General features: G+C 39.9%; 2 protein-coding genes across 3 annotated transcripts in view; both read left to right on the top strand.

The window, feature by feature from the left end:
• Positions 1-2,648: 2,648 nt before the first annotated feature.
• Positions 2,649-5,467, top strand: LOC148321049 (stathmin-like). The gene is made up of 5 exons (XM_088318819.1): positions 2,649-2,775; positions 3,963-4,003; positions 4,084-4,256; positions 4,408-4,599; positions 4,679-5,467. Exons 2-5 carry the CDS (start codon positions 3,988-3,990, stop codon positions 4,754-4,756), a joined length of 459 nt encoding a protein of 152 aa, XP_088174945.1. The 5' UTR covers positions 2,649-2,775; positions 3,963-3,987; the 3' UTR covers positions 4,757-5,467.
• Positions 5,468-8,953: 3,486 nt separating this feature from the next.
• LOC148321048 (anillin-like) overlaps positions 8,954-13,394 on the top strand; it is a 29,777-nt gene continuing 25,336 nt past the window's right edge. For both annotated transcript variants that reach the window (XM_088319542.1, XM_088319541.1), the window contains exons 1-2: positions 8,954-9,100; positions 11,102-11,530. In XM_088319542.1, the coding sequence (XP_088175668.1) occupies positions 8,998-9,100; positions 11,102-11,530 (532 nt within the window). In that variant the 5' untranslated portion in view covers positions 8,954-8,997. The remainder of the gene's footprint in view (positions 9,101-11,101; positions 11,531-13,394) is intronic.

Below are 13,394 nucleotides of genomic sequence, written 5' to 3'. Positions count from 1 at the left end.
TGAAATAAAAAAAAAAAGTACTGTAGATCTAAATAAATATTTGACATCATAAACCAAACCAAATCCATCCATTAAGGCAGTGGTCCAAACATTTTTTCCACCGCGCACCGGTTCATCCAACTCCATTACTTTTGCGGACTGGTAATGGTGGGTGAGGAAGGGGGATCTTTTAGTTTGAGGTGCTATCCGCTATCCGGTTTTACCCATTTTTCATCTCAGCGGCCTGGTTCAAAGTACTGTCAACGGCATGGTGGTAGGGGACCATTGCATCAAGAATAGACTTTTATCCTTGTGTGGGTATCAAGTGGCCAAGGCAATCTCAGGGGGGTATGCAAAACTAAAACTTGGAAACACGTTATCAACCATCAACATCCATTTTTGTTTTGAATTGGGAATTGGGTTTTTACAGTATATCGGTACAGTACATAATTGTAAATTTGGAAATTACAAGCCACTTTTTTTCGGTATTTAAGGACTTTGAGTTATACTTAAAATCAATTCATGCCTGCCAGAACAAGAAGGCAGAAGAAAACTTGTAAATGTAAATTGTTTATACAAAACGCAACATTTTATTTCTCTTGATCTATTATTATTATTATGCTTTTCATTATTATTGTTGTTTTATTTTTTTTGTAATATGTTCTATCCCCCTGACATTTTGCACTATTTTGATAGGACTACTGCGGTACTGCTGTTGCATGTGCAATTTGTTCAATAAAGCATAAAAAAAACAAAACAAAAAGACATCAAGGAGCTTCCGCCGGGTCTCTGAAAGGACGACATGACCCTAGATGGCCCATTTTTCACTAACAAGCTCAGTTTGTAAATATTTTAATCAGGAAAATGAAATTAGATTCATTTTGGAGAAATTAGGAAATAAGTGAGAACTTGAAAAACCCCTGCTTTTAATGAGGAATATAGCCGCGCCCCCCTTCAACTCTCTCCATGTTTTGCCGAGTCATAAAAGGGTCCCATTACAAACTCTTTGTTGGAAATCATTGTACTTTCATTGCTTAGAACGTCCAAAAACAGTGATCAATTGGCACCAGAATTCATGAGGACATCCCTACCTGTGACCACGTCTACATTTAAAAAGGATTAACCTCTCTGTGGCTGATTTATATGAGAATGAGGAACTTCTTTGCTGATCACGGTGAGGCATGGCATAAAAGCACCAGTCGGGATATTCACAGAGACTGAAGTGGGAATGAGAAGCCATGCACATTTATTTGGATGAAGATTTTTCGACTGTAGGCAACGTGACGTTTTATTCTTTGGAACGTAATAGCTCCGGGCTACAGATACACCACTCAATGGAGCGTTCCAATGTGGCCACACTCGACTGTGGAGTCGGCTTCCTCGCTGGAACTTTTTGTTGAACATTGACTCTCCCGAAGCAGCCCCGACTAAAAACACATGCTGCTCTGCGATGCGCACCGTTCAAGAAGACCACCTCCAGGGTTCATCGTTGAGGAGTTTATCCAAAATCGAGGCCGACTCGCGACGCAAAGCTGAACAACTTCATGAATTGGCTACAAGCAGTGGTGGACGCGAACGTGCATGAGTGGCAACAGCGTATTGCAAGCAAATAGGGAGGCGCGCTGGCTCCCCATGGTGATAGGTGTGATTCCGCAGCTGTTGTGTGATGTTTAGAATACGTACGTATACAAAAGCTGTGAGTCCAGTCAGAGTCGACTTTCTCTGTTTAGTGCAGGCCCGTCCTACTATTTGAGTAGCGCTGGTTTAGTGCACCTTTTTGTGTTGTGTTTCTTCAAAACCTTCAGGGCTGAGAAGGGAATGTTTATCATACCTTCCACAAGGATGGTTTCATCAAATGAAATGCACACGTTTAAGGAAGAACACAAGCACAGGCACCCTTGGCCATCCCTCAATGAGGTGTTTTCCATACCCACCACATTGAAAAATTTCTTGCTATGTGCTTTATGCCTTAAACGTAGTGTCTTATATCCAGATTTTTTTAATTTTATGTTACTTTTTCTACTGTTTTTCTTTTTAGTTTGACCAATAAAAGCTTGCACAATATGGATTGTATTGTGCGTTGTCATTTATAGCTGATAAATATATCTTACGATATGATTGTATTATATAATTATTAATGTTATATCTTATTAATTCATTCATTTTTGGAACCACATATCCATATGATTATTATATTATATGCATCATTTTTCTGTACTGCTTTTATTTTTATTTTTATTATGATTATTATGAAAAACTGACGCGCAAGAGGAAAATGAAAATTCTGAATCACTGCAAAAATAATTCTTCTAGTAGTTTACTTGCATCTCCGATTCAAAAAAGAAATCGTAAAAATATGTTGATCATCATGGTGACAGAGCAAAATGGGGTCAACAGCATGGAGACAACATTTCTTAAAGCTTGTTTCACACGGTCCCTTCGAGCCTGCAAAAAAAAAAAAATCACGAAGCATGGATGTCATGAAATTACTTGTAAAATTAACCTGTCTGAAAATCATTAAATATGTGAGACGGGAAAATGTCAGTTCAGCACATTTGAATTATGTTAAAATTAAGTCAATTTAAATGAGTTTTTTTTTCAGTCCATGCATTTGCACACAATAAATCTGACCAACCAATCGCTGTGCAACCGGTATGACGACATTGGCTGTAACAGTCAGTATTTATGTGCGCGATGCCAGTGCCATCCTGGTGCGAGTTGTGCGCAAGAAGCGTTCACCTGGCGCAAAGTGGGTGTGATACAAACCACATTTGGCACAGTGTGCAGGACACATTAGTAAGTACACGCGTGAATCTAGTTTAATGATGTTTCAAGAGATGATGCCAAAATTATGCGTATTGCAAATTTACGCTGAACGCTATAATTTTTATTTTACTGTTGTGTTGTGAATCGATTGTCTGTGAATTATTCTAGTGTTACATGTGAGCAATTTGTATGATTAAAATGTTGTGGGCACAGGGCGGCATTTCGTAAAGGCTCGCTGTGTGCGCTTTAGTGACGTCATTGTTTAGTGTTTGTTTTAACGATCAACTCAATTTTGGTTCAATTGAAACTAAATGTTTGATCGTCGACAATCGTGGTTTTGGGCGATGTTGTTCCGTTATCACTTTCGCCTCGGGAAGTCAAACGACTTGTTTATCCTGTGAACTGATATGAGACCGTCTTTGTTTGCTGCCGCTCATCACAGCGCCCTCAAGGCGTCTTTGTTGATGGTGATTCTAATGCCTGTGCCACCGAGAGAGGAGAAAGAACAGCAGTACTGTAGAAAAACAAAAGCCACCATTGTTGTTCAGGCCACGCCAAAAACAGTCATCGTAAATCATAGCATTCACCTGACCCTTTTTGTAATGAGGTCACGATAAGACAACTGATGTGTGCAATGAGTTTGCTTTCCACGACAACTAGTCTTCTTTTTAAGCCATCGATTGAAATCGGGCGGGAGATCATTTGTGAGTATATGAATGAACACGCATTCGCACGCGCACACGCGTACGTACACGCACACTCAAAAAGATTTTATATATATATTTATATATGCGAGCATGTATGTCTGTGTGTGCGTGTGATATGTGCGTGTGTGCGCGCGTGTGTGCGCGCATGTGTGTGTGTGTGTCAAAAATAAAGAGCCCCACTTCTCTCCCTATTGCGTTCCTAAATAACCTTATTATTTTGTCAAGAGTTATCGTTCGGTATCTGCCTCCAGTGCTCCCGTCGATCGGGAAAACCCGTTATCGCGCATCATAATTAATCCAAATTACAAAAAAATGGTATTATTCAATGATTGCTGATGCCAAGACCGTTTTTTTGTTGTCATTTTTGGAAGGGCGGTGGTTGGTTGCAGTTGTGTATAAGGCCACAAGGTGTCGTCCTTGCGATAAGTTTCTGAAATGTGCTGGTTTGTCTCGTGTCATTACTTGGAGTGATCGTTGTAATTAATTTTTTTTTCATTTGATCCTTTTAAGATAAATCAACAGGCATCATTTTAAGATGGCAGCCCCCGAAGGTGAATATGTCAGAGTTGTTCATATTCATAAAATGACTGAATTGTTTTGATTTGCTGATTTTATTTTACACCCTCTATAGATATTCAGGTCAAGGAGCTTGACAAGCGGGCCTCTGGCCAAGCCTTTGAGGTTATCCTTGGTGTTCCTACACCAGACACTAAGGGTGACTTCCCCTTGGCCCCCGCAAAGAAAAAGGATGTCTCACTGGAGGAAATTCAAAGGAAGATGGATGCTGCAGAAGAAAGACGCAAGGTAGAAGTTGGTTATTTAATTGTTGAAGTATATATTTTACCAGGGCAGTCTCCAAAAATGGGAGGAACATAGTTATTAAAATGTTCTGTTCATATAATAAACTGTACAGTTATCTAGTATTTGTAAAGGAAGATTTATATATTTTTTTCAGAACCATGAAGCTGAGGTTTTGAAGCATTTAGCGGAAAAACGTGAGCATGAAAAAGAAGTGCTGCAAAAAGCAATGGAAGAGAACAACAATTTCAGCAAGATGGCTGAGGAGAAACTCAATCAAAAAATGGAAGCCAACAAGGGGAATCGCACAGCAATGATGGCAGCGATGAATGAAAAATTCAAGGAGAAAGTAATTGTCATGCTTTTTTTCAGAATGATATTTTGCCACCAAGATGTTGGGATTAATGGTGTGTTTTTTTTCTTGATAGGACAAAAAATTGGAAGAGGTGCGAAAAAATAAAGAAACCAATCAAACCAACTTAGAAGATGATACTTCAGAAGACTGAAATCACAAGACTCAATTGCATAATGTGAATGCACTGTCATCTTTGTATTTTACTATTATTTTGTTGTTGTTGTTGTTATTGATGTACATCCGTAGCCAGTATATATATATATATATTTATATATATATATATATATATATATATATATATATATATACATGTGCACTCCCCGCTTGAAGTAAGAAATTATTTTTTTGTGTTTTGTTTTTTAATATTTTATTCTCAAGACAAAAGTGTTCTTGTGCTTAATTTGTGTGGCGACCAACCTCAACACTGTTAGTAGTGAAATGTATATAACATGCTTGCATCGGTTTCCTAAACCGAATAATTCCATGTGTGTTTGAAAAGGTCTTAAGTTTCAGTTGTTATTTTTTATTATTCAGAGTAAAAAAAAGTAGCACAAGTTCTGAAAAAGGCCAAAATTGGTTCACAAAGCTAGGTGTGGTTTTGTTGCATCGGGAGATATTTCTTTTTTTTTTCTGTTATTCTAAAAACATATTGCTGTGTGAGCATGTAAATTGATGCTCTCATTAGTAACGAATACATTACTTGTGAAAAATTAATGAGCAATACATTCCAACATCTCACTTGACGGAGTCACTTTTCTATTAGTTGTACTTTGAACAAAAAAGACTGTTGTCAAGTAAATATTTTCCAGCTGCATGTAATCTCTAATGACGTCACACTTTTGAAATATACTATTTTCACTGATATATTCCCAATTGTCTGTTTATTTTCCTCCATCTTACGTCACAAATTTCTGTTAATGTTTTCCTTTCCCCCTATGCTTCTGTATTCAATACACTTACCTTCTTGTTAGAGCTGCAACCCAATTGGAATGCGGCCCAGTTTCCAAAGGTAGAGGATCATCATCTGATTAATTGTGTGACACTACATGTTGGCAGTGCTGGCTCTTCTGCACTAATACATCCCCAGACAATTAGCTTTACCATGACCATTTCTCTGGGAAAAAATAATTAACAGGTGGCCATGGCTGGTCTCAAGAGCAGCTGAGTCTTGACGGACTCTGTGGTTGAGGAGAAAATGTTAGAATGGCTGGCTATGCCGAGTTGTTGAAGGACACTGCTACCTTAGTTGGACAAGATTTAATGTGCATGCCATCCATTTACACGTTGGCCACACAGAGTCAGGTTGGGAACAAGACAGCCAGTTTCCAGGTACTAAGACTTGTTAAAAACAAAACAACAATCAAAATCCGAATGCCCTTTCATTTTGGGTTTGGTTTGATAACCAAAGGCTGATGTTCTTTAAACCTTTGGTGTTAATAACGAGTCGAAAATAAATGTTCCAATTTCTTATTGTCAGTTACAAAAAAAAATTCTCCACTAAAAACCCATGATTAAGGAAGCTTATCATTGAACAAAAGTGTTTCATCCATCCACCAATCCATCATCCATCCATTCTCAAAGCCATTATTTCGTCCCAAATCAACCTCTTATTACGTCAGTGTACTCCTTTAAAACATACAAATTCATTTTTACTTTTAAATCAAATACATTAGACGCGAGGGCAATTAGTAAGAAATCTATCAGTACATATAACATTTTCGCACGCAGGCATTATAGGTCCATATGTATTTTGTTTTACTGTAGTTGCCGTAGTTAGCGATCAATGACGTCAGCCCTCGAGCGTTCGCGCGCCACACCTAGCGTATTGAAAAAAATAGTGCCCTGGTCTGGTGTATTGACAGTTATTTTCTCTCTCTCTCTTTCTCTCTCTCTCTCTCTATGTCTCTCTATCTCGCTCTTCCGTCTCTCCTTTAAAGACACTGACTTTTAATTGGGTGATTCTGCTTGAAAAGAGTGTCCTTTCCTGTGATTGGTCGAAAGACTTTGGGTGGAGTCTGCGCAGTAGGTCGGCGCTAAAATTCGAATTTGAACCGAAGTTGTTTTGTGCAGAAGTAGAAGTCAGGAAGAGAAGAACCTCCGTCGGTAGATTCGCTTCCGTTCGAACTGCCTTTGGGGATATTTTAGTATAATTGAGCGTTTAGAATTGCATCAGTCAACACATTCGTGGCCAGAATGGATCCTTTTACGGAGGTGAGTAGAAACACGTATATCCGTTACCAATTTATATTTAGAGTTACGAAGGGATTATTATGAAAGTATTTAGTTATATAAAGTGTTTGGCCAACATGGCATGCTAATATTATAACATTGCCGTTTCCAATAGTACAGTACGTGGAAAGAAACCAGTGAGTGGCTATTTTGCAGTGAATCATTTACTGTCAACTCAGAATATGCAAAGTATGTGAGTCAGGAAACAGCTACTTTGTGCTTTAAAAATCGGATGCCCTTTTTGAAGGGAGATACGTCTGTTATTTTTTTGTTATCTATTGAAGGTCATTTAGAATTGTCCGAAGAACAGTGATAAACGCACAACATAGCAGGAATTTAGCATCAGATGACTGTTGGTCAAAAGAATGCTGCTCAATTACCATAATGCGTCAGCACAAGAAAGCTTTTGAAGACATTTGAAGGCGTAACCCAGTAGAGAAAATGTCATGTAATGCCCCATTTTATTTTGAAAAAATCCCGTTTATTTTGGTAACAGGAAGTTTACATCTCTCTCTGACTTGATTTTCTTATGGGAATGTCACTTTGGTGATAATGACTTTCCAATTGGTCAAAGTCAGTGTTAGTTTGTGTTGTTTAGTTATCGAATAAGCTTGAGCAGTTAGCAAAATAAATGCTTTTTCAAATTTAAAATGGCGTATTGAAATAGAGAAATATGACATTTTCTCTAATGGGTTAGAAACCACAATATTGAGTTACTCATCTCCTTAAGCCTTTTTTTTTTTTAATTTGTCAATTCAATTCCATCCAGTGTCATGACTTTAACCACTGTGGACTCATGCTCAACATTTTCCCCGTGACTGGAGTAGTGGTGTAGGCATTTTTGTGCTGCAACAGAAATGTGACACAGCTTGCATAGTTAAGGTGCAATGCTGTAAATCAGTCCAGACCATGTTAAAAAAATCTTTCACTGCCATTGACGGGTATCTGAGCCAAAAAGTACATAAATTTTACCTGGGCTGGCAGTGTGTGAATTAATGGCTGTTGGATGCCAAGTGGAGCTAATGTTGCATAGAAAAAGCAAACGGGTGAGTTTATCTTGTGTGGACAAGACTTTTCATGTGTGTTCTGTCATTCCATGCTATGTAGTTCTTGCTTGCCATAACACTCATCATTTACGGCCCTGTTTTCGTTCCGAGCAAAGCACAAAGTGTACGGTATTCTAACTGTGCAAATGGGTGGGGTTTTCTTTATTTTGTTATTTTGATAGACTGTGGAGGTACAAATGGGTGGAACATGACATTTGCATCTTTATGGACTGGAACGGAGTGTTTTCTCGGCCAATTCTTTCCCACATTTGCATCAAAATCATGGCTGTACAGAGGCTCTGCACGCCAGAGGACACCGTGCTTGACGATTGAGAATTATTATAATTTTTTTTTGATGCGCTGGAGTTTGACATAGGCATGTAAAAAGCAATATTTCCCCTTTCGGAACACATTTGGACATTTACCATGCATTTATTGTTATCGAGGTAAAATTAATCAATTTCTCGAAGTATTGATTTGAGGTCATATCGCCCAGCCCTAACTTGAAAAATGTCTTGGAATAAATGTAAAATCACCAAATATGAAGTATATTTTAATTCAAAGAAGAGAGTGCAATGATCTGTATTTACTAATGTACTTTGAATGCTATTTTTACCATTTGGGTTCAGTTATTCTTGTCCACTGTCCAAATTATCTATGAAGGCAGATAACGTTCAACGTTGTTCTGAAAATGTTTTGGAGTTTCACTCCAAATTGGAGACTGTCGCTTACGGCTGACATTGGCCAGTAGAGCCGTGTTTCAAAAAAAAAAAAATAATTTCTTTAAAAAAAAAAAAGTTATAATTGAGTTTCCTTTTTGTGGCGCGTGCTTTTGTTCCACTGCATAAGACTGATCAATTGTGCGACTTTCCAGTTTCTAATGCAAAGGTCATGCTTTGGTACACCTGTTATAGACAATTGAACATATGATATATATACTTGTGTTAAAAAATCTAAGCAATGTAACATAGCAACTTTTCAGTACTTTCAGATGTCATTTGTACGGAAGCTGTTTCATTTTGCCCTTTTTTGGAAATTTAAAGCAACCAAAATGTTTGAATCCCATCAGAAACTGTTGGAGCGGACACGGGCCCGGAGAGAAAACCTACAGAAAAAGATGGCAGGAAGACCAAATGCATCAGAGCGACAGATAGTGAAAAGACCCCGAGAACCACTGGCTGACAAAAATGATGGGATCATTAAAACAGTTATTGCTGAAGGTATGATTATTGTCACATGAACCAGATTGACTATTTCACAGGCCTGGGCGATATGACTGAAAAGTATTTCATGATATACAAGTATTTCATGTCGTTCGATGAAACAATATGGATATTTTGATTATACTATTGAAATGTAAGGACTCAGAGAAAAAGGTTCAATTTAGGTAATTTTATTTACTCATACACGACTTCACCTTTAGTGAGATTCAACACAACAAAATGGCCAATATATACCGTATTTTCCGGACCATAGGGCGCACTTTAAAGTCCCAAATCTTCCGCTAAACAAACGAGGCGCCTTGTAAAGCGACGCGCCCATTATATGGACTAAGTATCACTCACGACCATCAACCCTTTTAATGAGTGGGCTGTTCAGCGTGCATGTTAGCACACCCTGCTGGTCAAAGTCTGAGTCATCTACGCTTCTAATTGACCGCTTATACATTATGTGACTATGGTGTTTGGGTGATGGTGTGGGAGAAAGCTGGACAAAAGGGCAGCTGTCCACAATGTTGTAGTCTGTCTTATCATTTATGTTATTGCAAGCAAGAAACGTCCCAGGTTTAGAAAACAGACAAAAAGCTCAAAGCACAACAGCACATCTCTCTAAACAGCCATGCACATCTCTCTAAACAGCTATGTGATTGGCTGAGTCTGAGTGGCTCCCAAGAAGCCATTGCTGTAATTGGCTAAGGCTGAGTGGCTCCCAAGAAACCATTGCTATAATCTTTTTGTTATTTTTATTTCTTTTGGGTATATAGATGGCATGAGAGATACATGTTTTGTGTTAATCTTATTTCTTTGTTTCATTGTTTCCTTGTATGCTGAGTTTTTTTGGTTTTGATTTGAAACCGTGACTCTAAGGAGTGTGGTGACCAGTGAAGTCCCTCCCCTGACATTGTCTAGTGGACGTATAGCCATGACACCTTGTATTGGTTAGAGCAGTTATTCCTAATAGTTTCAGGACATAGCTGGCGCGAGCTGAGTTAGCCAGCTAGCTGGCGCGAGCTGAGTTAGCCAGCTAGCTGGCGCGAGCTGAGTTAGCCAGCTAGCTGGCGAGAGCTGAGTTAGCCAGCCAGCTGGCGAGAGCTGAGTTAGCCAGCCAGCCAGCTGGCGAGAGCTGAGTTAGCCAGCCAGCTGGCGAGAGCTGAGTTAGCCAGCCAGCTGGCGAGAGCTGAGTTAGCCAGCCAGCTGGCGAGAGCTGAGTTAGCCAGCCAGCTGGCGAGAGCTGAGTTAGCCAGCCAGCTGGCGAGAGCTGAGTTAGCCAGCCAGCTGGCGAGAGCTGAGTTAGCCAGCCAGCTGGCGAGAGCTGAGTTAGCCAGCCAGCCAGCTGGCGAGAGCTGAGTTAGCCAGCCAGCCAGCTGGCGAGAGCTGAGTTAGCCAGCCAGCTGGCGAGAGCTGAGTTAGCCAGCCAGCTGGCGAGAGCTGAGTTAGCCAGCCAGCTGGCGAGAGCTGAGTTAGCCAGCCAGCTGGCGAGAGCTGAGTTAGCCAGCCAGCTGGCGAGAGCTGAGTTAGCCAGCCAGCTGGCGAGAGCTGAGTTAGCCAGCCAGCTGGCGAGAGCTGAGTTAGCCAGCCAGCTGGCCGCGCAGCGCGCCTAATATACACGGAAATAGCACCCTCAACTGGTGTTGCGCCCTTTGATGCAGCGCGTCTTATGGTCGTAAAAATACGGTAGATTAAATAAATGCCTTTTTAAACCTGACGTACATAGTAGCGCTGGGCAATTTGGCTGAAAAATGTTTATAATATGTAACTATTTATTATCAGTAAATATTGATAATTAGTTCTTATTACCTACTACAAATAACTGTTTTGTGTACAATTTAAGGAGCAAAGTTGCTCCTCCAGCAGTGACCAATAGTATAGATTTAAAAAAAAAAAAAAAAAAAGACATTTACCAAAGTGTGATTTATGAGGATTTGGCCCGACGTTATAGATATTGAATTATCGCCCGGCCCTACAACTTCATCCCATCTTATTTGTTTTCATTTCTCCCAGTTCCTCAGACATCCTTGAAACCTTCTCCATCCAAGCGCAGGTGCTCAGCAGAAAATGTTAAGCCTGCAGAGGAACAAAAGAATCAAAAGCAACCGCCAACCCTTGTTCTCCCAGATCCACCAACAGACAAGAAACCCCCTATTGCCCCTTCATGTGTCGGACCTACTTCTACTACGGAGGCGTCTGAAGCCCAACTATTTGCCCAGACTCCACATGCAGAGTTGAAATCTGTTTTGTCAGTGTCAGAAAATATTGCTATGGCTGCAAGTCCCAAAATGCAGAAGTCTGGGGTTGATGACATCATGCCTGTTAATCCTGTTGTACTGAAGAGCATGGAAGACCCAGTAGAAAGTTCAGCTCCCCCTGCCGCTACGATGAAGTCACGTCTACAGAGGCTTGCTGAACAAAGGAAATGCTGGGATGGCACTGGTAAGCATTATTTATTTATTTATTTATTTTTTCTATTTAATTATTTTTTATTTTTGCCAGCACTCCAAGTTGATTAAAACCAGGGCTGCATGATTTTTGGAAAAACATGCTACATATACTATAAAATTATAACACATGCTATAAAACTAGAGCTGCGAGCAGCTATGAAGGGCCTTTGCAACTACCAGCAGTGATGGGTCGATGACATTTTAAATTGTTTTTATTTTTATTTTTCATAACTTATAGCGACACCAAGGATTGCCCGTTACAGATCCAATACTGATCAGATTATTTGTGTCATTCTAAAAGTTGTTAATTTGTACAGTTTGATTGATACTGACCGCTAAAAACGCAATCTTCACTGCACAACAACAACTATTCTGGACCGCGAAAAAAAGAAGGAAAATATACATAATTCATGTGTACGGTATTTTACACGGGCGGCACGGTGGACGACTGGTTAACACAATGGCTTCACAGTGCAGAGGTCGTGAGTTCGAGCCCGACCCGGCCTTCCTGTGTGGAGTTTGCATGTTCTCCCCGAGCCCGCGTGGGTTTCCTCCGGGTACTCCGGTTTCCTCCCACATTCAAAACCTATATGACAGGTTGATTGAACACTCTAAAGATAAAGATAAAGATAAAGATGTCCTTTATTAGTCCCACAATGGGGAAATTTGAAATTGCCCCTAGGTATGAGTGTAAGCGCAGATGGTTGTTAGTAGGCCTGCACGATATGCCGTTTGATCAGCGCGATGGCGATGTGCGCATGCACAATAGTCACATCGTAGGATGTGCGATGTTACTATTTTTTTTATTTATTTATTTTTTTTTTAATTTTAGAACACGGAAGCTTTTGGTTTGTAAAAGCATCACCCTACACTATGCTCTACATTGTAGAAACTAAACAGACCGTCGCTGGAAAAAAGTTTTAGTTTTCGTAAATTTCCCAAGTCAAAAAAGGTTTTAGTTGAATTAAAAATTGGCATACAAGGTTTCCATCCAATAGCACAGACTTCCTGATTGACTACTAAGGATTATGCATTACAAACAGATAGGGAGGGGCGCAGTGCGATGCTGAGGGGGGCGCGTGTGACCCTGAGGATCATGCTTTTTTTTCCCTGCCGTACTACAATAAAGTGTAATTGCACATCCACTCTAGTAGTTGGCAGTGGTGCTCTCCTTGCCTATTGTGTGCGCGAGTATTAACACTTCTGTGTAGTTTTGTTTTGGAACGAAAATGCTATTGTTGTGGTGGAGAGTGAGTGGTGTGGTAGGGGCGTTTACTTTTTGCTAAGGGGGGGGGCGTAACAAAATAATTGAGAAGCGCTGCCTTAAAACAACATAAATAAACAGAAACTCAATCATTTAAATAACATAGACTTGTTCGAATACAGTACCACAGGTCCAAACGCGATCAAACGTATGTCTTCTCCAATTGTAACAGCTTGCTGTTATCAGAACGAAGTAGCCTACCGAGTGTCGCTCTCGTCATCGTCACGAAAAAAAGAAATTTCATCGTTGACGAAAACAGCACTGCATGGTACATATAAAATTGTAGACGTGGTTCAATATTGTGAGAAGACGTAAAATATATGCTGTATCCTCGGGGTGTCCAGATTAGTGATTGCCAGGGCCGATATTTAGCATTTTGCCGATTATCGGTGTCAGCCTTTCCTTTTTTTTTTTTTTTTTAAACTTTCAAGGCTGATGTCTTTTAATTTATCGGCCTTGAGAGTTAAAAAAAAATGTAAAAAAAGAAAAAGCCAACTATCAGCCCCGATATTTGGCCCAACCGATAATCGGTCTATCACTCCACCACAGGGATCGATTTTAAACAAACAAGCCAGCAAACGTGACTTTTTTC

This window comes from Idiotropiscis lumnitzeri, chromosome 16, assembly GCF_059441095.1.
Source record: "Idiotropiscis lumnitzeri isolate Australia: NSW breed Sydney's pygmy pipehorse chromosome 16, RoL_Ilum_1.0, whole genome shotgun sequence".
Classification (NCBI taxonomy): domain Eukaryota; kingdom Metazoa; phylum Chordata; class Actinopteri; order Syngnathiformes; family Syngnathidae; genus Idiotropiscis; species Idiotropiscis lumnitzeri.
Note: the sequence above shows the minus strand (reverse complement) of the source record. Positions and strands in the feature narration are given on the sequence as shown.